Source organism: Meleagris gallopavo, chromosome 31 (assembly GCF_905368555.1).
Source record: "Meleagris gallopavo chromosome 31, MGAL_WU_HG_1.1, whole genome shotgun sequence".
NCBI classification, from domain to species: domain Eukaryota; kingdom Metazoa; phylum Chordata; class Aves; order Galliformes; family Phasianidae; genus Meleagris; species Meleagris gallopavo.
Window position 1 is genome coordinate 2202844 of NC_139434.1, and position 24282 is coordinate 2227125.

At 56.5% G+C, this 24282-nt stretch overlaps 1 protein-coding gene across 8 annotated transcripts in view; it reads left to right on the top strand.

Moving 5' to 3' along the window:
- HDAC7 (histone deacetylase 7) overlaps positions 1-22169 on the top strand; it is a 62118-nt gene extending 39949 nt beyond the window's left edge. For 6 of the 8 annotated variants that reach the window (XM_010720548.4, XM_010720546.4, XM_010720550.3 and 3 more), the window contains 24 exons: positions 10361-10557; positions 11293-11383; positions 12165-12279; positions 12437-12552; positions 12709-12831; positions 13301-13410; positions 13730-13846; positions 14048-14246; positions 14442-14650; positions 14918-15121; positions 15701-15926; positions 16345-16478; positions 16913-17033; positions 17138-17187; positions 18400-18507; positions 18641-18696; positions 18918-19005; positions 19278-19397; positions 19737-19834; positions 19928-20046; positions 20224-20357; positions 20557-20641; positions 20879-21017; positions 21351-22169. In XM_010720548.4, the coding sequence (XP_010718850.2) occupies positions 10361-10557; positions 11293-11383; positions 12165-12279; positions 12437-12552; positions 12709-12831; positions 13301-13410; positions 13730-13846; positions 14048-14246; positions 14442-14650; positions 14918-15121; positions 15701-15926; positions 16345-16478; positions 16913-17033; positions 17138-17187; positions 18400-18507; positions 18641-18696; positions 18918-19005; positions 19278-19397; positions 19737-19834; positions 19928-20046; positions 20224-20357; positions 20557-20641; positions 20879-21017; positions 21351-21396 (3005 nt within the window). In that variant the 3' untranslated portion in view covers positions 21397-22169. Of the gene's footprint in view, positions 1-3457; positions 3479-10360; positions 10558-11292; positions 11384-12164; positions 12280-12436; positions 12553-12708; positions 12832-13300; positions 13411-13729; positions 13847-14047; positions 14247-14441; positions 14651-14917; positions 15122-15700; positions 15927-16344; positions 16479-16912; positions 17034-17137; positions 17188-18399; positions 18508-18640; positions 18697-18917; positions 19006-19277; positions 19398-19736; positions 19835-19927; positions 20047-20223; positions 20358-20556; positions 20642-20878; positions 21018-21350 lie in introns of those variants that run through there. The other 2 variants (XM_085212101.1, XM_019621187.2) reach the window with 2 other exon arrangements.
- The last annotated feature ends 2113 nt before the right edge of the window (positions 22170-24282 follow it).

A 24282-nucleotide genomic window follows, 5' to 3' on the forward strand; every position in this document is an offset into this window, starting at 1 on the left:
CTCTCCTGGTGCAGCTGGGCTGTGGATGGGATGGCAGCGGTGCAGTGAGCAGCAGCTGCTGTGAGAATGCCTGGTTCCACTTTGCAGCAGGTCCTTTGGGCAGGGCCAGTGGGGATGCAGAGCCCTTGCTGCCTGCACGATGCTCACCATCCTTCCATGGCTGCTCTGGGCTCAGCAGAGGAGCACGGGGCTGTTTGGTGTTGTCCCTCTTCTTCCTGTTTCTCTCCCTGTTGAGGCTGTGGGTTCTTCTGCCAGCCTCACCCACTCGCAAGCAGTGGGTTTACGTTGGTGTGAGTTGCTTGCAGGGTTTTATGGCTGCTGATGCGCATGCTGGAGCGGGGTGGGCAGGTCACCACTCCCTCGGAGCAGAAAGTGAGGATTTAGTGTTGAATTTGCTCCCCGGGGGCTTCGTTTCACTTCCTATGCTGGATGCGAGGAAGGGATCCTCTGCTCTCTTCCTGGTTTTGTCGGTTTTGTTTTGCTTTTCTCCCTGTGCACTGCAAAAGCCCAGCGGCTTTGGGATTGGGGTTCATCCCAAACGTGGCTGCTGGGCACAGAGGCACCACCGCAATCTGAGCGTGGACAGGGTTTGCACATGGCAGCAAAGAGGCAGCTTGGGCAGTGCATCCCATCACGCCTTCCTTCTGCTCCTAAATCCCTTTGGAACTGAGTTTAGCACTGGTTTTGCTGTCCTGGGCTGGGTGCAGCTGCACGGGGCCGGGACAATGGCAGGAAGCTGCTGGCCGTGCTGTCCTTATTGCTGGCCAGGCTCTGGGGCTGCGTGGAGCCGCCTCCGCCGCTCCTCCCGTGCTATTTCCATCGTATTGTGCGGAGGAGAGGAAGGATGTTTCCAGCCTTCTTCCTTTCTGCCTCAAAGGGATGTGGGGAGGGGGTGGGGAGAGGATTTTGCTGGCTGCCCATTGTGCAAAGGGCTCGGAAGCACCATCCTGCTGTGCCCAGGTTGAGGCACTGCTGCGTCTTCGTAGAGTTACAGAACGATGCAGGATGCTGGTGCAACAAACCATCGCTTCAGGCTGAGTCCTTCCCCTGTTTTATAAAATGGATGTGCTGGGGTATGAGCTCCGCTCTGATCCAGCTTATTGCACGTTCCCCTTTGCAGAGCCTTTGCCATCTCCACCTGCTGCTGCGCGGAGCCCAGGTGCCAGCCACCTGCCTGAGCCCACGCAAAGCTGCCCTGTTTGTTTTGTCTAAAAGCAATATCCCCAAAAGGAGGAGGAGGAGAAGAGGACGGGTTGGGGGGGCGGTGGGGGGAATACCCACTCCAGCTTAATTGCATTTAATGAGCCTGATGGGGCTGGCTGCCAGCAGGATGGGGCTTTGCCAAGGTTCCTGCTTGCCCGTGAGAACCATTGGGGTGTGGTGGCTGCGCCCGGTTCTGTGGCTGCTGGGAGAGATCCCGGGACTCCCACCAACCTCTGCATCGCTCATCCTGCTGCAGGGTGGCTGCATGGGCTGTGCTGGCCACGGGGGACATGCAGTGACTCGTGGGAGTGGCTGTGCCAAAGGGATTGGGAGGGTCTCTCGCAGGTGCTGGAACCTCGAGCATCCTCAGGGCTGAGTGCAGGACTGCAGTGTGCACCCAGTGAGGTGCTTGGTGTTATTTGGGGTCCTGGGGTGGGGATTTGGCACCAGCTTTGAGCCTGCGTGGTGGTCTGAAATCTACCAAGGAGCCACTGCATGCATCCCTGACACATGCAATCCTTCCTTGGTGCAAGGAAAACCTCCGCACTGGGCTCTCTGGGGCTTTATTTACTATTTCTCCTCCTCACACAGCACAGCAGCAGGATTGGTCCAGCATTCTGGGCAGCATTGCTATGTGAGCACCCAGTGTGCCCTGCTGGGGACACCCAAGTCCTGCAGCTGCTCTGTGCCTGCTGTTCCTGTTCTGTCCTGACCAGATCTGGGATGAGCCCTGCTCAGACCTGGCCCTGCTGCCTTGTGTGGCTTTTCCAACCCTTGTTGCGTTCCCCAGCTTCAGCCCAGCAGCTCGCCCAGCCTCTCACGTGCACCTGTGCTGACCTTGGGTGGTTGCCACTGGTGTCCCTGTGGCACAGCAGGGGTGTTTGTTGGATCCAGGCACGCTTCAGCTTCCTCTGTGCTGAGGGTTTGATGCCTGCACCTTGCCTCACTGCACCAGCTTAGAGCTGAAGGATGCATTTCTCAGCTTCTTGGTGAGGACCCAGGGCAAAGGATGCCAGAAATGTACCTGTGCAGGAAATTGAAAGTGTTGTGGCTTCCTTCCTCTGACATAAATAGCTCTTGCCCTAAAACCCACATCTCAGCTCCAGTGCTGGTTGGAGGAGATGCTGAAGCACTGTAAGCCCTGTTCCCTGTGCATCCCGTTCCCTGTGTGCCGTGCCAGTGCTGCTTTTCCTACTCCTTGCTCTCTTGTTCTCTGTATTGCATTGGGCTTGGGTTATTTTTACCTTTTTTTCATGACCAAATCTGGCTTCTATCCCCAGCTTTGGACCTCGGCCAGCGTTTGCCAAAGGGGTTTCCTTCTCTGCAGTCTGCAGAAAGGCCTTGATTAAAGGGCAGATCCCCTTGAGGAGTCAATGGGTATTGTGGGAGCCGAGGCTTTTGTCTCAGCAATTCCACATCAAGCAAAGCACCGCTTGTGAGCCCAGAGCTCCTCCCTGGGGGGTTATGAGTCAAGCTGGGCTCTCGCTGTGTTGCACGCAGCAATTAAAATGAGAAGGGAAAAAAAAAAAAAAAAGGGCTGAGCTGAGCTAGAGCATTGGTGACAGCACAGCAGCGACCCAGCACTAAGCAAGGCTGCTGCAACCTGGAGAGGCATAAGCAGAGGGGATGGAGGGTGGGATGCCGGGCACAGCTGCCTCGTGCACCCAGGGACAGTGACACTGGGGACCCCAGAGATGCTGTGGGCACCAGAGAGCAGGGCTGCCACGGTCCAAACCGGTTGGGAACACTCTCCTCTGCTTGTGCAAATGGTTGGTAATTGAGGGAGAGGTTTATGTAATCGTTTGATCTCTCCTCTGCTTCCCTTGGCACGGAGGCAACATCCTCTGGTGCTGATGTAAGGAGCCGGTGCGGGAAGGCGAGGCGTCCTGCGTGCTGCTTGGGGCTCTGCACCCACCTGCTCCGGGTGCAGGGAGAGCTGCCAGAGCCTCAGCAAAGCTCTGGGAGTGCTGCTGGAGGGCGGCGGTGCTGAGGCTGGACGGTGTCTCCTTCTGGAGTTTGCACTGAGGGAGGAGATGGTGCTGCTGGAGGACGCCGGGGTGCTGGAGTTTGGGCACGGCACGAGGACTCGCTTGCTTGGAGCTGCTGCACATCACCTGCTTTTGTCTCCTCCTGTGAGGCTTGGTGGTATTTAAGGCTTTGGGAGCAGGCTGTGGGATCGTCCCTTCTGCAGCTGCTGTGGGATCTGTGCTGCAAGGTGAGGAGGTGCGCGATGCTGCGGGCTGCGCTGCAGACCCCATCCAGGCTGTGATAGCAGGTGAGGGGCTTTGGGGGAAGGAATCCAACGGGGAGGGATGGTTCCTCTTCGTGCTCTGCTTGGCTGAGGACTTTTCCTGATTCTTGGTGCTTTCCAGCAGCAGAAGCTGCCCACGTGACTCTGGGGAGCAGGCAGTGCTGCTGGCTTTCCCTTCAGCAAAGCTCTTTGGTCCTGGATTTCTCTGGATTTCAGGGGAAACTGCAGCTGGGGAGAGGCTTCCCGGGGACAGCTTGGGTGCTGCTCCTTCAGATAGCTCTGGTGTGGGTGGGAACTGCAGCCAGAGGTGTCCAGCTGTGGCAGGGATAGATCCTATGTCCGCCCCATGAGCTGTCAGCCCCACCTTGTGCCAGGGTGCTGCTCACCAGGATGTGATCTATCTGCAGAGAAACCAATTAAAATAAAATAAGCAGTACTTAGTACTTACTCCTGTGCTGCCTGCCCACATAGCTTGGTTCAGTCCCGTGCCCTCAGCTTTGCCCTTGCGCCCGAATGCTCTCAAATTTAAACTTGAACCACCACCAGGTTTGGCCATGCAGGTTTTCCAGGTTCATCCCTCTCTGCATGGATGTGGTTGATGCTTTGAAGGTTTTAAAAGCCTCCCCGTGGAACAGAGACAGCGCAGGGGGGTGCTGAGCTGCATGCAGGATGCTGTGGGAGCTGTGCAGAGTGTGAAGGAAGCTGCTTGGTTTAAGCATCGCCTACAGCAAAATTTGGGGCTGGGAATACAATTTGGAGCTCTGGAGGTAATTCTGTGATGCAGGGTTACCTGAAATCCTCTTGACCGCTTTTGCCCTGCGGGCAAAACGCTTTAGAGGCCGATCCCAACGCGTGGATTTGGGAGCACTTTGAAAAAACTGCCTTGGAAAAGTCACCAAAACACAGCTGCACGGCTGCTGGCTGCGGTGTGGGCACCCACATCCCCTGCTGCAGGGGCAGCGGGACCCAGGAGCAGGCAGGAATGCATTGCTGAGTGCTGGAGTCCTCCTGCGTCCTCTTCCTTTGGCACTCCGTGTCCTCTGCTCTGTAAGGACGCTGCAGGTACAGAGTGCTCCTGCCTGGATGGATGGGGTTTTCTTTCCCCTTTTGTATTCTAGATAGCCCAGTGAAATAAAGACAGGATTTTTGCTGCAAGCATTAATAAGAGCTGCAGCTCCGGGTGCAAAGCATTTTGCTCTGGTGCCCAAATAATGCAACCTGACCCCAGCAGCGCGCTGTGAGATTTTGGGTCCTGGAGTCATAAGTTTCAAAACGTAACTGCACGTATTTGTGGGGAGAAAATTCCAGGGAGGGCTATTAAATGTCTGACTCAAAGGTCACGAGCTGCAAATAACCAGTGGGAGTCATCCTAGCCAGCCCTGGGCCGTTTGCTGCCTTATGTAGGTCTCATTTATGGCTCAGGTTCTGATTTAGGTGCTGGAAATAGCTCAGTAATGTGTTTTGCTCACAGGTGTATGTGCATGGGGTTGCTGGTTCCAGGTGCATTGCTTTTAATGGTGGCTCATGCTTTGGTTGCAAGGTTCTGCCAGGCTTCAGTCGTCAGGTGTCTCGGATTTTTCTGGCAACTTGCTGCAGGGGAGGGAAAGAAAATGAGGTTTTCAAGAGTCAGGGTGAAAGAAAGACACGGTTATACCCTTGTGGAAAAAGTCTTTAGGGCTTGTCATAGAGATGCATCATCCTCTTCTTGTTTTGGAGCAGGAATGCGATGTCTGGTAGGGAGGAGTGGGACCCACCCTCATCAAGCCCTTGGGCTGGAGCAAGCATCAGCTCCCCGTGCTGCCCCTGCAGGGCTGGGGGGGAGAAAAACACCCAAATGCTCTGATTTTATGGGAGCAGGTGGAGTTTTGGGAGCAGAGGGACACATGGAGCATCGCCATAGGGCTGCAGCACCCACAAGCCTCATCCCTCCCCTCTGTAGCGGGGTGAAGATAACGGGGTGACGATGCTTTTCCCATCTTTGTGGGGAGCACAGTGCTCAGCCCCATAATTAAAGCCACCATCTGAATGCGTGCGCCCCAGGGGCTGCAGGGAGGTTATGTGAGGTACCCCAGCTCTGGGATTTCCTCTTGCTCCAGTCCCAGCTTTGTGATCTTAATGTTATTTCAACATAATCTTTTTTTTGTGTGTGTGTGTGGTTTCTTATTTAAGTGTTTTTAATTTGAACAAATCCCCTCCGGCTGGTTTTTTTGTTGTTGTTGTTGTTGCTTGTGCGTGGCTCTGGAGAAGACCTTTTCCTTTTATTTCGGAGGAATGTTTTTAATCACATGCATTTTTCAACCCGGCTGAACTCTGAACCTTTCACAGCTAATCAGCAGAAGATGGGAAAGGGTTTTCAAGAAGTGCATTTAGCTGCAGCTCAGAGGGCTGTGTGAGGGCTGCCTGGTGCATGGCAGTGCTGCAGAACCCGGAGGCGAAGGGCTGCAAAGACCCACAGCTTGCTTTGCTCCGTGCATTTATACCATTTGCTTCTGCCTTTATTTCTCCTTTATGTAAGTGCAGCTCTTTGCTGACTGCTGCTCATGCCTGGTTAAAAAGCAGGGAATACCAAAGCAAAGATTTCTCGTTGCTTTTTCTTTCCGCTGGGGGTGGCTCTGTCCATCTTTTCTTTACGATGAGAGCGGGGAGGTGCTGGAACAGCTGCCCAGAGAGGCTGTGGATCCCCGTCCATCCCTGGAGGTGTTCAAGGCCAGGTTGGATGGAGCCCTGGGCAGCCCGGGCTGCTGTGAGATGTGGATGTTGGTGGCCCTGCGTGTGGCGGGGGGTTGGAGCTTCGTGATCCTTGAAGGTCCCTTCCAATCTGTGATCTGTATGCAACAGCATGGTTACCCATTGACCCCAGCAGAGAGTGAGCTGCACCAACGCTGCAGTGATGCGCTCAGCCTGAGGAAGTCACTGCCACCCTGTGCACAGAGAGTGTGGCAAGGTGGGAGAAGCCCCAGATCCAGTGCTCTGTGGACACTTGCAACAGGCATCACCCCAAGGAGGAGAGAGCAGAGAAAGCAGAGGCTTTACTGCAGGAAAAAAAAAAAAAAAAAAGCAGCAGGAGCAGCCTGGAAAATGCCTGTAAACCACACGGAGCCACGTTCACGCTCGCCCTGCAGCTTTCCCAGGGCCTGTTGCAATCTCCCCTTTCCACGGAGGAAGGGTGGAGCTGCAGTGTGACCTGCACAGGTGGGGAAGGTTTGTGCAATGGCTTCGGTTGCCCTGGGCCATCGCCTCCACACGAGGCCCCACTGTTTTTTCGCCTCCTCGGCTTCCTCCAGGCGCGCTGGCGGAGCAGCGCTTTCCTCCCTGCCACCTGCCTGCACCCGGTGACCCAGAAAAACACCCCTGGCACTGTGACAGCGGCGCGGGTGCCAACAGGGGCGAGGCAGCGCCTTCACCCGCGTTGCACGAGGGGTGCTGTGCTTGCATTGCACCCCAAAGACCCTCCTGGGCTATCCGGCCCGTGCCACGCTCTGGTTTGTGCAGGGGATGCGTTGTGTCCTTGCAGTGAGGCCGTTTCTGCCTGCTGTTTTGGTGGCAGGGTGATGCGCTGAGCGCCAGCCTTCCCATGCGAATGTTCTGACAAACTAAAAATAATTCTCACACACACACACACACACAAAAAAAAAGATGTTGGCAGGCAAGAGAGGAGCCTGGCCCCGAATCCTCCTCTTCTCTGGCTTTGCCCTACCCCAATGGCTCTGCAGTGGATTTGGGGCATCCTGGTGTCATCCCCTCTATGGGGTTTTCTGTGTCCTCGTGGTGCTTGCAGGGATCCCCAGGAGGATGCGGGGATGGGAGCAGCTCCCTGAGAGCCCTGGCAGTGCTGGGTTTGGCTGCAGGGCCCTTCCTTGGGGCGAAGGGAAGAGGAGGAGCACGCTGCTGGCCGCCTGCCTCCGTCATGCGGAGCTCCGGAGAGGAGCTGTGCTCTGTAGCTCTTGGCTCACATCCCAGCTGCAAACCCCATGTGAATTCGAGCCACGGAGGGAGCTGACGGCTGAACCCAGCAGCCCCAAGGGAAGGAAAGGAGCTGCGTGGGGGCACCCGGAGCTGCAGGAGGGGTGGGTGGCAGCCCTGGGGTGCTGTGGGTCCCAGGGGGTGAGGCTGGGAAGCAGCTGTGCCCTGGCACTCGGTGTGCGGAGCGGTGCTGGTGCCTCTTGGCTGCAGGGATGCTCGACTGCCTTTTTCCTGGCTTGGGGCACGCAGTGAGGAGTTGTTTTTCTGGCTGCTGGCCTGCACGGCCTCCCTCCCGCTCCTTCCTTTGTGCTGCTTTGGAGTTTGTTTTTAAAAAGGCTTAAACAAAACCGCCCCTTTTCTGCCCTGGGTCGGCAGCTGATGGATGGAGGGGTGAGAATGGGGCTGTGCGTGGAGCTCCCTCCTGGTGTTTGGAGCATCGTACGTGGAGGGAGGCTGCGACTGCTCTCAGAGCTCCCCTGGATGCCACCAGCTGTGGGGATGGAGGCTGCAGCTCGTTGGGCTGCTCTGGTCCTCCCCATCCTCAGGGCGTTCCTGCACACACGCAGCTCTCTGTATCTCAGAGCCAAGCAATTATATTTGGAGTAACTCGTGTGATTTTGCTGATGCCTGAAATGTGTTGTTGCAAACAACGCCGCGACGCTGAAGAATAAATCTCCAGCAGAGGGAAACGAAGGGAGCTTTACCAAATCCTTTGTTAGTGTGCTGACTTGCCATCTGTTAACGTGGCTTTTTGTATAGGCAGCATAAAAGCAAGGCAGAGGAATTTGTATGGGGAAGTTGAGCGCTTTAATGAGCGATCTCTCACTCGCTGACTTCGCTACAGTGGCACACAGGTTCTCGAGGGAAATCAGGCCCTATTTCCCTGAATAGAATTATTTTGGAGGTGGACAGCGCAAGCATCTCTTAGCAGTAATTGGTTGCTGTTATAATCAAACTATACACTGAGTTGCATTAATGCCGATCCCAACTCCTGCGATGGGGCTGCGGATAGTGAGCATCCCTCTGTAGGGATGTGGTGGATGCTGTTACAAGTCCCCATCTCCCACCCTGAGGTTTCCTCATTACAGCCCATCCTCGCGCAGCCACAGTGCAGTGGGAGAGTGCTGCAGCCTTCCTCGCACCGAGCATCCTCCTCCTCACTGGCCTATGGGAACCACGAGGAGCAGGGAGGAGGCAGCCTTATCGCTTCCATCCTTCAAAATCGCTGATGTTTAGCAGGAATGCAGGGATGGCTGGAGCTGGGAGATGGCTGGAGCTCTGCAGCCGCTCGGGCAGCAGAGGATGAGCTGTCAGCACTGTGAAGGATGTCAGCGTTTTTGGAACTGGAAGAGTGAAGCAAAGGGCTGAGAGCAGAGGGGAGGGGTCTTCTGGCTCAGGGTAACTTGTGTTGGTTCATCAAATGCATCTCAGTCTTAGTGTTTGTGCAGCCTATGGGCTGGGGGTCACAGCACAAAACCCCCTCCAGCCCCAGGGCACAGGAGCTCAGCAGGATTCACCCTCCAGCTGTTATCTCCCACAGCCTCCTATCACCCGGGCTGTAGCAATTAGAACTAATTAGCCAGAGACAAATGAAATCCCAGGTGGTTATCAAAGAGATGAAGAGAACCAGCTCAGACTCTGCCATGAGGCTGGGAGCATCAGCTCCTACGGGTTGAATCTGGGAACGTGCATCTGGGGGGTTTTGCTGTGTTGGGAAACAAAATTTGCCCTATGGATCAGGAGCATTTTTCCCTCCTGGCACTGCAGGATGTCCTGGCAGTGCTGGGGCTGTGCTGGGTTTCCCCGTTGCATTGCTGCACGACGGGGCTGAAGCCTGCAGAGATTTCTCCTGCAGTATTGCAGTTGTCAGCACAAGCTCCCTGGTGCTGTTGAGGCTGAGATTTGCACAGTGCAGGGTGTGGTTCTCTGCCTATAAAAATAACATTTGCATTTATTTATTTTTTTTTAATTTGAGCTGCTTCACTACTTTAGGAAAACAATTAGTTCTCAGGCTGCAGTGGCTTTGTCCCTGCAAATGCATTCCTGTACGGTGGCTTTTAATTCTGGATTTCCTGCCCACCTGCTTGCTTCCAGCTTCTTTCATTCCTATGCTACAGTGCCTGAAGCGTGGAGCTGCCTTGGCTGCGTGTTTTTTTGGGATGCCATAGGTCCACTGGGGCTGTCTTTGCATCCTTCAGTCACTCTTGTGCTTGCTCATCCCCTTTCCACCTGCACATGCTGTGCTGCATAGAGCATCCCCAGCAACCTGTGCTGGATGTGGCTGCTGTGGGGATGGCAGTGGGATGGTTTTTGGGGGGCAAGTCATGTCCCACTGCCTGCAAGACTGTTCCCTCCAGCTCTGCTCCTGCAAATGGCTCCATCTGACCCTCACTGAGGTCTGCTCGTATGGAGGCAGGGCTGCAGAGTTGGCATTGGTGCTCAGAGTCTGAGCTTCCAGAAGAATATTGCAGGTTGTAGGATTTCGTAGCAGCATTGCAGCAGCGCCACGCTGCAGGGTGAGTGCTGCAAGGCTTTGGGGAGCTTTGTGGTGAAGGTCTCTTGCTGCAGTGGGTGCTTTAGCCTGTCTCTAGCGAGGGTTTGCTGAGGTGGTCTTATGAAGTTGAAGGGGTTCCCTGTGCAGGATGGGAGTGCCTTCAGTTTGCAACACTGTGGTGTCAGGGCGAGCTGCCTGCAGCACTTTGGAGGCACTCCAAGGGTGTATAGCATACAGGATTTCTGCCTGGATGACGGAGGAGGCTCTCGCAGGCAGCAGATGGGATGTGGCAAGCCCTTCTCAACAGCAGCACACATTCCTCGCGGTGCCCTCCTGCACGTCGGGGCATCCCCATCCCCATCCCACTGCTTTCCCAAAGGTGGGAGGCACGGGAGGCCCCTCCGTGTGCTGCTCCTCACTCAGCTGCGCCCTGCTTTGTGTCCCAACAGCTGCTGTGACCCCGTGCACCTCGCCACGGGTGCCCCAGGCCGTCCCCATGGACCTGCGCATCGGGCAGCGTGTTGTCAAGCCCGGCTCCGACACGGCCTTGCTGGCTCTGAAGCACACGCAGCAGCTGCAGCACCAGCTCTTCCTCGCCAGCCTGCACCAGCAGCAAGTGGAGCAGCTTGCCCACCAGCACGTCAGGGTATGGGTACTTCGAAAAAACTACTTTTTTTCCCCCCCCGGAGAGCGTGCAGCTCATGGTGCTGCGTGTGTCTGCAGGCGTGGAATCATAGAACCGTAGGATGGCTTGGGTTGGAAGGGTCCGTTCATCACCACGGAACCATAGAATGGTTGGGTTGGAAGGGACCTCGGAGTTCCCCTAGCCCTCCCGCTGCCCTGGGCTGCTCCCACTCCTCCATCAGCTGTCCAGAGCCCCAGCCGTGGCTGTGAGCACGCAGGGATGGGGCACCCACAGTTCTTTGGGCAGCAGTGCCAGGGCCTCGCTGCCCCCTGAGCTAAGAATTTCCTCTTCGCGTCTCACCTAAATCTCCCCTCTTTCAGTTTAAGCTGTTCCCACCCACCTTGTCTTGTCCATGTAAGAAGTCACTCTCCCTTCTATCTGTAAGCTCCTTTTAAGCACTGGAAGGCTGCACTGAGTTCTCCCCGGAGCCTTCTCAGGGCTGAACCTTCCCAGTTCCCTCAGCCTTTCTCCATAGCAGAGGTGCTCCAGCCTCTGAGCATCCTTATGGCCTCCTCTGGACTGAGCATCTCTGGAGATGAAGATGCGCCCGGTTTGCAGCAGTGAAACAACTTAACACGTCCTTGTCATCCCACTGGGTTTCCAAAAATGCTGTAACAGTCTGTTGCAGAGATGCTCCATCCCTATGGCACAGTGTTTCAAGTCCCCTGGTGCTGACAGTGCCCTCTCCTCTCTCAGGTGACCATGGAGACCTCGCACCGTGAGGCCGAGCCTGGGCAGCAGGAGCAGGAGCTGCGGCAGATCCTCAATAAGGACAAGAGCAAACGAAGTAAGAGCCTTGGTGTTTTCTGACGTGTGGCATCTCCTCCTGAGGAGGCAATTCCCCAAAATCAGGGGGAACCGAGCTCATGGGGAATGAGGGTAAAGCAGCTTCTAGCAGGGGCTCAGCAGGCAGTGCTGCCCTTACCCAGGCCACGCTCTGCATGCTCTTGGTCTGAGCATCTCTGTCCTGAGCATCAAAGAGCTTCAGGAAAAGAGTGTGGGGAAGCCTGGATCCTTGTGAGCAGTCAGCTGCACCCAGCAGCTGCACCCTGGGTCTCCCTGGCCAGGATTTGTTCTTTGTGTCCTTCTTACTGATACCAGCCAACTGGTTGCAATAGATCCCTGCTTTGTTGTTACACTATGCCCAACAGCCACTGCAGTGCTGCATCCAAAACCGGCGGTGCTTGTGCTGCCCCAAGCACAGGGCAAGGCACAAATTACCTTCCAGAGCTGGCAGACCCCAAGCCTGGAACACAGGAATTGTTGGGAGTTGCTGAGTGCTGGGCAGGAAGGTTTGCACCATGCAGGAGAGCAAACCTGCTGCTGCAATCTCCCTGCGCCATCTAGTGCCTGCTGCATCAGGAGCTCGCCGAGCTTTGGGAGGTGCAGAGCTCTTCAGAGATTTGAGTGCAGCTGTTCCCTGTTTCCATGAGCCTGCTGCCCACCTGCCCTTCGAGTCTGAGCTCTCTCAGGATGCTGATATTCTTCCAGTGATGTTTTTCCTGCTGAGGTGCAGGATAGGCAGAGCTGCATCAGCTGGAAATCATCGACATGTAACCTACCTGCAGGTGCTGTGGCCAGCACAGTGGTGAAGCAGAAACTGGCTGAGGTCATCCTGAAGAAGCAGCAGGCAGCAGCTTTGGAAAGAACCAGCAACCCCAACCCTCCAGCCATGCCATACAGGTAAAACAAGAAGCACCCTGGATAATCTGACCCACCCAGCGCAGGGTGGCTGCTCAAGACCCTGCAAAACATTTTGGTGGTGGGTTTGGATGAGTCAAGGCATTGCTGATCATCTCAGCAAAGAGGGAAGAATCTCTGATGAGGCTTTTCCCCATAGATCTCTGGAGCCTCTGGATCCTGAAGGTCCTTCCCCTCCTGTACTCAGCACCTTCCTGTCCCCGGTCCCTAGCACTTCTCTTGATCCCCCAGAGCATTTTCCACTGCGGAAGACAGGTGAGGCTGGGGGCCAACACCATCTCACTCCTGCCGTGATGCCATTGAGCTCACACCCAAGGGATGGCTGGAGCCGAGAAGTAACCCCACCAAAGTCAGTCCAGCTTTGCCCCTACCCGTGGTGGGGCTGGGACTGACTGCCCTGTCCCCTCACAGCATCTGAGCCCAACCTGAAGGTGCGTTGCAAGCCCAGGAAGTGCCTGGACCGCCGCAAGAACCCCCTGACACGGAAGGAGAGCGCTCCCCCCTCTCTGAAAAGGAGACCACCTGAGACCATTGGTGAGGGCTTTGCCTTTGTGGGGAGAGCTTGGGAGTTCAGAGAGGCTGGAGCAGCCTGGGGTTGTGTATAATGCCTGCTGTGGGGCTCCAAGGGAGAAATGAATGTCTCAGAGGCTTGGCAATTATTGGTGGCCTTTGTGGGGCACAGCCTGTGAGAGCAAGCTCTGTGCTGTGACGGTGCAGGGGGTGGATGAAGTGGGGAAGATGCTGCAGATGTATCATGCTGATTTTGGGGCCCTTGGTGGACCTGTAAGGCTGGAAGCATGCAAGGTCCTGAGCGAGCACAGCTGGCTAGGCTTCCTCCATGGCCGACTGCATCTCCAGCTTGCCACCTCACCAAGGAGAGTTTTGCCTCTAGCAGGCAAATTGGGAACTGTTGGAAGGTGGGAGAGCTTTGCAGGGTTGGGGCAGGGCTGTGTAACCCTCTCTGGGTATGGGTGTTCATTTTCCCCTTTCTCTTTGCTCACAGATTCCTCCCCAAGCAGTAGCAGCACCCCTGTGTCCGGCTGCAGCTCTCCCAATGACAGCCTCCCTGCTGAGCACGGAGCTCTTCCCACTGCCTCCAGCATGGCCCACGAGGTGAGCTCCTCAGCTCTGCTCTCTCACTGCCACCCCAGGTTCAAGATAAGCTAGCCTCCTCCTTGGGGACCCCAGTTTTGCACTGAGCTGCCCTTAGCCCAGCTGTTCCTGCATGGTGGGACCCTCTGCCCAGCGTGCCCTAGTGCTTTCCTAGTGCATGTGCTGTCTCCATATGGGTGCCTGGTGCCCCTGGCCCTGGGTGTTCTCGCAGACAGCTGGGACTTGGCCGCCCACTTCTGCTCCCTGTCCTAAGCTGCTTGTCCCGAGCTGAGCTCTGCAATTCCCAGAGCAGGAGACTGATGGATCGTGTTTGGTGCAGGCACCCCTGGCCCAGCGCCTGATGATGCAGGAGAGCTCCCTGGCCCAGTTTGCCCTGCAGAGTGCAGTCTCCCTTCCTGCCATCACACTGGGATTGCCGGCCACCACTAGTGCCAGGGTAGGTGACCTGGTTGTAGGAACTCCCCAGACCTGGGCAGAGGGTTCCTGCAATGCAAGGGGGGTGGATCTTGAGACTGTTGGGTGGGTGCCAGCCATATGCTGGCTCTGAGTAGTCCGAGGCTGCCTGTGGGTATGGGGAGGACATGCCATCCCTTCTCTGTGCTGTGTCCCATTACTAATCCAGCCCTCCTCTCTGCAGGGAGATGCGGATCGTCGCCCACTCTCTGGCCTGGCACACCGAGTGCCTGTGCTGAATGGGCCTGTCCTCACGGGCACACACTCACCCATGTTCATCCCAGCTGGCTTGGAACAGCACGAGGCTGGGAGCCCCTTGTCCCCTCGGCTCCAGCCTGTCATCATCCTCGAGCCCTCAGTCACCCACGCTCCACTTGTGGCAGGTAAGTGTTGAGCTTGGGGCAGGCAGTGGGGCCAGCAGCATTCAAGGCATAGCACTGAGCTTCCCTTGGGGCAGCCAGCCTTTTGGTTTCCCATTTCTCTTCCACAAGCTGCAGCTGAGGAGATGGAAGACGTTGATCTTAGTGTCTGCCCAATAGACAAAGAAACGCCTCATCTCTCTTTCCTTTCCCCTGCAGTGCCAGGTCTGGGGACAGTGCCCTTCTCCTTCACCCCATCGCTCATCTCTGCAGAGCGCCTGTCGCTCCCAGGCCACCACAAACCACTGGGCAGGACCCGCTCAGAGCCCCTGCCCCAGAACCCCAAAGCCATCCAGCAGCAGCTGGTGTACCAGCAGCACCATGCCCAGTTCCTGGAGAGGCTCAAGCAGCAGACTCACCTGGGCAAGGTAAGCACAGAGCTACAGCATGGTGTGCAGGAGGCAGTGGGGGAAGGATGCTGGCAGGATGCAGGGTCACAGCCTTTTCTGCAGGGCAGCAATTAGCTGATATCCAGGGCCAAGCCTGCATGCTGCTGCCTCGCAGCGAGCTGTGGGCTCGTGCTCAGCTTCACTGGCTCCCATGTCCGTCATTCTTGGGCTCTGGGGTGCCTTGCTACCCCAACCCTCCTCAGCCTGCCCTGTCCCCATCACCTCTGTGTGCTCACTTGTTTGCAGCGCATGGTGAAAACCAGCGAGAAGCCCCGGCTGCGGCAGATCCCCTCCTCAGAGGACATGGAGACAGAGGGGATGGAGGCTGGGGCTGAGAGCAGCGAGCAGGCAAGGGCATGTGTGGAGCCTGCACGGCCGGGGAGCAGCGGGAAGGAGCCTGAGAGGCCTCAGAAGATGCTCCAGCCTCAGGAGGAGCTCATCCTCCAGCAGGTAAGCAAGGAGTGGCAGGGATGGGGCTGTAAGAAGTGGAATTCTCCTCCCCCATTCTTGCATTTCAGAGCACTTTACTACGTCTCTTGGTGCCATGTGAAACTTTGCACAAACCCAGCAGTGTCCTGGTCATGGGAAAGTTCAGCTCAGACCCAGAGGGCTCTGTAAAGGACTGCTGCGTGGGTTGGGATGCAGGCACCACATCTTTCCCTTCCTCAGTCCAGGGGCGGTTTGCTAGGACAGAGACGTGATCAGAAGCCACCTCTGGTGCCAGCAAGGCTGGGCATCATCCCCAAAGTGCTGGCAACATCCCCAAAGTGCTGGCATCACCCCCAAAGTGCTGGCATCACCCCCATACTGTTGCACCTCGTATCAGGGCTTCCCAGCGCTGCAGGACTGAGCCAGCAGAGAGCAGCAGATGCTGCCTAATACATGCCAGCTCCTACAGGGCAGCTCCAAGTCCTCCAGCGTGGAGGCAGCTGTCACATCCAGATGCTCCAGAGACATTCTCCTTCCTAGAAGGCTGCGTGTCACCCGATGCTGGGTGATGTCATGCTTACTGCCACCTCTCTCCATCAGGCCTATCTCTGGGACCCCTACCAGCGTGTGCAGCACCAGCTCCTCAAACGGCAGCCCCTGGCTGACTCCCCCATGGTCCCAACCATCCTCGCAGGGCACAGACCTCTCTCCAGGGCCCAGTCATCTCCTGCCACCGCAACTGTCTCCCTCCCTGCTCAGGATACGACCTCCAAGGCGCTCTCCCTGCCGGTGCAGGAGCAGACCAGCAAGCCCCATTTCACAACAGGTAGGGCTCTGCCCCTGGTGGGAGTACTCAGGGGCAGTTGAATGTCTCTCCCAATCTCTCCTGGCCTCCTGAATTCCTGGGAGCGCTCTGGCTGGCTGAGGAAGGCACGAGAGTTCCCTTCTCCTTACCTAAGGTGCATTTTCCAAGCAGAATTTGCCCTTTTGGCCCCACAGCTGCCTTCCTGCTTGTTTGGTTTAGCTTCTTAGGCATCCAGGACAGCATGTGCATCAAAAGCCTTAGGGCAGAGGCTCACGTGGTTTTGATAAAGATGTTTTCAGTCAAACCGAATAACTAAGAGTGTTTTAGGTCCCAGCCTCGAACCCAGCCCTGGAAAGGGGCAGCATTGGGGTTGGCAGCACTGAGACCTGGGCATCCAGTCCAGTCTCAGGATGACAGCTCTTCTTGGATGTCGTTGCAGGACTGGTTTATGACTCGGTGATGCTCAAACACCAGTGCTCCTGTGGTGACAACAGCAACCACCCAGAGCACGCAGGGAGGATTCAGAGCATCTGGTCCCGACTGCAGGAGAGGGGTCTGCGCAGCCAGTGCGAGGTGAGGAGGAGGGGAAGGGATGCTGCTACGAGCAGATCTTGTGCTATAAAGAGGTGATGGGGTGTCCTGCTCCCACCTCCGCTCCTTTTGTTCCCAGATCTTCCCAGCCTGTTTATCCAAACAACAAAAGGTCCTGGGAAGGGGGCTTGCATTTGGCTCTTGCTGGCACTGGTGTGACCGTGCCCATGAGTTTGCTGTGCAGGAAGATGGGTACAATCCCTGCTGAGATAGGAACGAGGTGTTTTGCCAGCTTGGGGGACACCAGTGCCAGCTCTCATCTGTTAAAGACTTGCCCAGATCTAGCAGGACTGACTTTGAGCCATAGAGGGTTCTGCAACTGTAGGAAAACAGTGCTGGTATTTCCTGTCTGTCCATGGGAGGGGAACACGTGTCCCATCCCGGAGTGGCTCAGTCACAGCCCCTGTGCCTTGCAGTGTCTGCGGGGACGCAAGGCCACCCTGGAGGAGCTGCAGTGTGTCCACACCGAACGCCACGTCTTCCTCTATGGCACCAATCCCCTCAACCGCCTGAAACTGGACAATGGGAAGCTGGCAGGTGAGCCCCCATCTGCACCCACTACTGTTCCTGTGCTGCTTGCCCTTGTCTCCCCCTGTTCCCCGGCTCCATGGCTCTGAATCCACCTTGTCTCCTCATTGCAGGGATTCTGTCACAGCGGATGTTCGTCATGCTGCCCTGTGGAGGGGTGGGGGTAAGTGCTCCTTCTTTGCTCAGGGTGTTTTTGGATGGGGTTGTTCATTTCTGGGGCCTCTCTCGTGGGCCTGAGGGGAGAGGGAACCCCCAGAGCCATCGGGCTGCTCTCAGCCCCCACCCCTGTGTGTCTGCGGGGTGTCCTGATGGAGCTCAGAGCCTTGAGGTGACTGGGTTAGAAGCTGGTCTATGGCCTCTCTGTAGGGAGAATGGATTCAGCCCAGGCAACAACAGCCTGCATGTGGACACAGGAAAATGTCCCAGCCTCCCTCAGATGGGAGCAGGACGTCCTTGTAGCACAGCTTCCCACTATCCTTGGGAGCATCTTGAATCCGGCCCTTTGCAGACCCTTCCCCCAGGGAACCCTGCTACCACAAACCCCTCGCAGCCTCATCTGAGAGCCAAGGGCTTTAGCAGGGAGCAGATCTGTGGGACAGATGGGACCCCAGCTGTGTGCACGTGTCCCATGTCCCAGTGGGATGGCCAGGGTGCAGCGTGGGCTTCCATCAGGGGCATGGGGACATCAGCTTTCCACTTCTCTCCGGACATTTCTGTGGCCTCTCCTCTCAGAGCTTGCTGCCCTGGTTTTCTCTCTATTCATTGCATTCTCCTCTCTTCCTCTCTCCCCGTCTCTGTCCTTTTTTTCTCTCTCTCTCTTTCAGGAAGGGTCTCACCCCATGCCTTCCTGCTGCCTCTTCTGGTTCTTCTCCTCTCCTTGCCCCCGCTGCTGGGCACCAGCTCTTCTCAGCCTCGTTTACATCCACTTTCCCTGCTCTGCCTCCCCCCCTGCCCTCCTCTTGCTGCCCCCTCGAGGGGCAGAGGGGAGAATTTGAGTTGCACACATGGAGTTGATCAGAAGAGACTTGAGTTTTCCGGCTCTGGCTCAGCCCTTGACGTGATCCTGATCAAACCAAGATGTTTGGTTAAACAATAAAATAAGATAAAGAAGGTAACGAGCGTTTTCTCAGTCACTCCTTCTAGCCCCTGGGTGCAGGGTGAGTTGCTCCACGTGCAGAGCTTCCCTGGGGAACAGGGTGAGGAGTTGTTACCCTGACTGCTGTCCCCAAGTGGCCACCGTGGAGCTGAGGACTTTGCCCCATGTGTGCAGGGTGGCCCAGGCTTCCCCCTCTGAGCAGGGTGACTGGCAGAGAGCGTGGTTTCCCCAGCTCAGGTGCCCTATCCCCATCCCTGTCTGATGTTCCCTTGCTTGCAGGTGGACAGTGATACCATCTGGAATGAGCTGCATTCCTCCAATGCAGCCCGCTGGGCCGCAGGCAGCGTCACCGAGTTGGCCTTCAAAGTGGCCAGCAGGGAGCTGAAGGTAGGGAGATGGCCAGAGAGGCCTGGAAGTGCCACCAGTATGGCACTGAGCGTCCCTGCCACAGGAGTGGCTTGCTGGGGTGTGATTTTGGAAGCAGCAGTGGTGATACCCTCGTGGATTTTTTTGTCCCCAGAATGGTTTTGCTGTGGTGCGGCCGCCCGGACATCACGCAGATCCATCCACTGCCATGTAAGTGCCCCTTCCCAAAGGGGTGGTGTAGGGGAAGCCCCAAAATCCAGGCTGACACAGGGTCCCCCCAAGGGGTGATAACACTAATTGTGCCCTATTAACAGCCCCAGGACCCTTCTGTACCCAGACCAAGGGGGGAGGGGAGGCAGAGCCCATCCTTTGGTGTGGGGAGGGTGCTCAGGGGGTCACGGTGCTGACCAGCTCCACCTCCCTCTTTGCAGGGGGTTCTGCTTCTTCAACTCGGTGGCCATTGCTGCCAGGCAGCTGCAGCAGAAAGGGAAACTCAACAAGATCCTCATTGTGGACTGGGTAAGTCGCTCCTGTCCCCCAGCAGGTTCTTGTGCCTCCCCAGGGCATCCCAGCTCTGATTTGGGGCTAGACCTGAGAGTAGAGAATCCTCTACTGGCTGCAGGAACGTGGCTGGGATCTCCCTGACATGTCAGGATGGGGGAATGGGGCCAGATCTGAGACAGGGGAGCGTGAAACAGGGCAGAGACCGAGATGCTTTTAGCTCCATTGGGCTGCAGGACAGCTTCAAGTCTGCAAAAAGGAGCCCTCGCACCATTTTTCTCTCCCTGTAGGATGTTCACCACGGCAATGGGACCCAGCAGATCTTCTACAGAGACCCCGATGTTCTCTACATCTCTTTGCATCGTCACGACGATGGAAACTTCTTCCCTGGCAGCGGGGCTGCTGATGAGGTAAAAAGCACAGACAGACTCCCAGGTCCATGCAGCTCTGCTCTGGGGCAGCCCCTTGGTTCAGTGCTGGGGCTGTCCTGCAAGTGAGAGATCCCGAGGAAGTGGCCAGCCCCTCCAGCACCTGACAGAGGTCTCCATGGAAGCTGATCTCCATTGCTTTGCCTTCATGCAGAGTTGGGGTCTCCTATTCCCAGAGCGTAGGACGTGGTGAAGCACGGGACTGCCTGCCCCTTGCTGATGGTTATGAGGATGGGGAGGGGATCTGACCCTTGTATGAGTGGAGAATGAATCCCTGCAGGCCACATCCAGCCCTTCACCATCATCCTTGCTCTCCCCCAGGTTGGTGCTGGCCCTGGTGAGGGATTTAATGTCAACATAGCCTGGACTGGAGGCCTTGACCCCCCCATGGGTGACCCTGAGTATCTGGCGGCTTTCAGGTACCGCTTTCTGCATTCCTCTGCATTTTCCCCGTCTTCAGGCCAAGCCAGCCCTTAACACCTCTTACTACTTGTTCTTTTTCACCCTGACAGGACGGTGGTGATGCCAATCGCACATGAATTCTCCCCTGACGTGGTGCTGGTATCAGCTGGCTTCGATGCAGCTGATGGCCACCCACCACCCCTGGGTGGCTACAAAGTCTCTGCTAAATGTAAGGAGGTGCAAGCAGCACCGTGAGCTCTTCCCGTTGCCCAGCTGGGCTCTGGAGCTGGCAGCTCCCCATGGAGCACAGGGATAGCTCTGAGGTTTTCTGGCACAGCAGTGGGGGCTCTTTCCCCACTGTGTTGGGCAGGGAGGCTGATGACTGCTCCTTGGATTTCCTGGGCAGGTTTTGGCTACATGACCAAGCAGCTGATGAGCCTGGCTGGGGGGGCCGTCGTCCTGGCACTGGAAGGAGGCCACGACCTCACAGCCATCTGTGATGCATCCGAAGCCTGCGTGTCAGCCTTGCTGGGCAATGAGGTGAGAGCCAGGACCCCCGGGAGGGGGCTGCGTCCCCGTAGTGGAGCTTTGGAGAATCTGCGCTCCCAGTCCGGTTGTTGGGACCTGCTGGGTGCACTGGGAGCGATGGGAGCAGGGTGAAAGTGTGGGTTGTGGCTGTGAGCGCAGCCCCGGGCACAGCTCTTTCCCTTTGACACCCCCCCGTCTCTCCCCTTGGCAGCTGGACCCTCTCCCAGAAGAAAGCATGCGGCAGAAGCCCAATGCCAACGCCGTGCGCTCCTTGGAAGCGGTGATCCAGGTCCAGAGTGAGTGTCCCACAGCTGGGAGGCTGAGTTAGCATGGATGAGAGCTTTGCAGTTTCCTCCTCTGTCCAGGGAAAACCACCCAGGGAATACTGCATGAAGCACTTTGGTGGAACCCTCCGCCATCCTCCTCCTCCTCCTCCCTGGAGGGGGGATGATGCCCCTTGCATGCATTCACATGGGAAGCCACCTGGGCCACCCCTGTCCCAGCATCTGTCCTGACCTTTGCTTCCCCTGCAGGTAAATACTGGGTGGCTGTGCAGCGCTTCGCCTCCAAGCTGGGCTGCTCCTTCCTGGAGGCTCAGCACCACGAGGCAGAAGAGGTGGAGACGGTCACAGCCCTGGCCTCCCTCTCAGTGGCCGTGATGGTGGAGAAGAGGTAATGCTCTTCATCAGTCCTGGGACGTGCAGTGGTGGTCCGCAGTTTGTGTGCCAAGCTCTGAGCCTTGGGGATGCTTGGTGTCACAGCGGGTTGGTGTCCCACAGCCCAGTGAGCTGCTGGGAGCTCTGGGTGGTGCTGGATGTAAACTGGTCTTAGGGAGTGGGAGGTGGATGTTGAGCCCGTTCTGTTCACTGAGAGCTCTGGTCCTGTAACCCTCTCATCCTGGGCAGCAGGACTAGAAGCTGGATGCGCCAGGTGATCTTTCAGTGCTGAAAAGAATGCGTTGTGTTGAGAAGAGCAGGTCTCATCTCACGTACTGTATTTCTCCAGGCCACAAGATGAGCCTATGGAGGAGGAGGAGCCCATGAACCAGTGATGAGCGGTGATGTTCTCTGCTCCCCTGCTTCCAGGACGTGGTCGGACTCTTCCCGAGCCCAGTGCTCGCTCTTCACTCCTGGCTTCCCATTTGCCACTCACTCCCTGAGTCACAGTCCGGAAAGGGGCTGGACCTTTGGCTGCCACGCATCCAAGAAAGGATGCTCCTGCAGCCACCCTGGAGATGGTCTCCTGCTTGGGACAGATGGAAAACATCAACCTCCCTCTGCACAGCACGGTGCTGCCATCCTACACTGTGCCTGCAATCAGTCCCCGACCTTCAGAACCCGAAGTCTTTCTTGGGGATGTGCAAGAGGCCACCAGCCCTCCGGTGCAGACCTGCCCTTCTCCTGGGATTTTTCCTTATGCTTGGGGAACGGGTGGGTGTTGGGATGGATGTTGTGGCCACACCATCAGAACTGCACCCAGAGCTCCTCTGCAGTCAGCTGTGCCTTGGAGCAGCAGCCCTCTGTCTTGCTTGAGAGGGACAGGCTCTCAAAGGCTTCCCCAGTGCTCCTCTTCCTCTCCGGTAGGGCACAAGGTGGGAGCAAGAATGCCAGTGCTATGGGCTGTGACCTCATTCTGCACGAGAAGGGTTTGGAAAGCATTGGATGATGCACCCATTGCTTTGCAGCTGGGGAAGAGCAAGGGCTGGAGTGCCTGCAGTGCCCAGGATTGCACCCGTGGGACATCTTAACCACTAACCAGAGAGCAAACCCTCTGGTGCTGGGGCTCTGATTTGCACTATATACATATGAGATGTGCTAATGTGAACCTTATGTACTCTTCTTTCCGTGGGAATTTTGGGAACAAACACCTGTGTGTGTGTGTGTGTGTGTGTGTGTGTGTGTGTGGACGTTTCCATGGTGCCTTGAGCCCTTTCCAGCAACCCCCTGGCCTGAGGATCTGTGTTCCTGCAGTCCCTGGCTGTCTTCCAGTGTCCCCTTGGAGGAAGTGGCACCTGGTGCCCACCTTCCAGTGGCTGCACCCACTTCTCCAGCTGAGATCCAGTCCTGGTCACCCTCTGCTTGGAGCTCAGCTCCCCAGGGACCCCCAGATTTCCCCATCTGGGTTGTACTGGAATGACAGAGGTGTGGGGTCAGCCCTCCCGAAATGTTGCATCCAGCTGGATTTGCCTTCTTCCCCTCTCATAATGCAACAGAGCATCCTCACCCCAAGAGCCTCATCCTTCCCTGTGTCCCCCGTTGGGCTCTGGGTGTCACAGCAGGGTTTGTGGACAGTTAGGCTGGAGAGAAGGAGATGGATGGGGTGCTGAGCTCAGGGGGCAGCCAGGCTCCATCTGCAGGCACAGGGAGGAAATTTTGTATAAAAAAAGAAAAAAGAGGAAAAAAAAAAAGCAGATCTTGGAAGAATAAACATTTATGTGTCTCAAACTGCCCAGAGCTTTGGGGGAGGCTGTGAGATGGGGTGGATGATGGGGGGGAAAAGTCACTGTGTCACTGCGCTTTTGTGCAGTGTGGGTATCCTCGGGGACACCCATGGGGACAGGAGGGGGACAACACATTGCAGCGGGTTGCAGAGCACCCCAAAGCCCTCCTTGTTTTCTCTGGAACCCGTTGGGGTGGATGCAGTTCAATCCCAGGGGGTGGGGGGCAGGAGATGCTGCTTCTCCAATATTGGGATGCGTGAGTGTGTCCCCAACCCAAGGTCACACGCCAGGCTGACCCTACAACCCCTCACTGCACCCCATCTCCTGCAGCCCCATTGTTTCCATCCCCGTCCTCATCCCCATTTCTCTCCGTGGATCCCAGGTGGACTCATGCCACGTTGAAGCCATTGAGGGCCACCATTATGGGTACAGCCCACAGCAGGCAGAGGGAACGTTGCCTGGGCTTTACCCCAACCCAAACTCAGTGCCGTGGTGCCCTATAGCCCAGGCTCCATCTGTGGGTGCAGCTGTTGGGGGAGCTGCCCCAACAAACAGCCTCCTTCTCCCTTCCTTTGAGCCCCCAGCACGGCCTGGACCCCAACCCTTCAGCCTTGGCAGGGGGACCCCAAACTGACACCAAAATCCATTGGGTTTGCTGCTGGGGAGCATCAGCCCAGGGACCAAAGCCCCGAATTGCTGTTTCCTAACAGCTGGAAATAGGGCTGAGGATCCCATGATGGACACCTCTGCACCGTCCCCATGGAAATGTTGTGAATGACAGCATAATTTTTAATCATTTTTACAAGGATGTTTTACCCCCCCACCCCTTTTTTCTATATGAAGATTGAAAGCTCCGCTCTCTCCTTAACAAAGAGATTCCCTTTTATTTTTAAAGCATATTTTATTTTGTGTTGTAAAGAAAATGTCTATTTCCAAAGGCGGCTTCGTTCTCCATGTGGCGCCGTCAATAATTTGAACAGGATTTTCTATTTTTGACGGTCGCTCCCATCTTTCCATAGGCTGCAGTCACACCTCCCCGGGTTGGGGAGCCCACGTTGTGCACAGAAACAGAGGGTTCTATTGGAAAACAAAGGTGACGTGAGCTCACTGTCACCTTCCATTGGGTCCTTCGGTGTGCAGGAAAGCTGGATCACCGATGGGAAGTCTTCCTGCTGCTCAGAACACACCTCTCCCATTCGTTGGGGTTGCACCCTGCTCAGCTTTGCTGCTGCAGATGCCCAAAGCAACCCACGCATGCAATTGGGAATGGGGAGGACGCACAGCAGTGCCCACAGCTGCAGCATTTCCTTAGGAAACAAAAAACCCGAAGCCCAGAAAACCGTCCTGTGTTGGAGAATTGCTCTGCAGTGCTGGCTGTTTGCTCCATGGGACGGAACCCGGCGGCAGACCAAGCGTTGCTCAGTCCCAAAGTGTTCTCCCCACTGCAGGGACCATTCGGGCTGCTGCTCACAGAGCAGAACCGTACAGCTCTCTGCT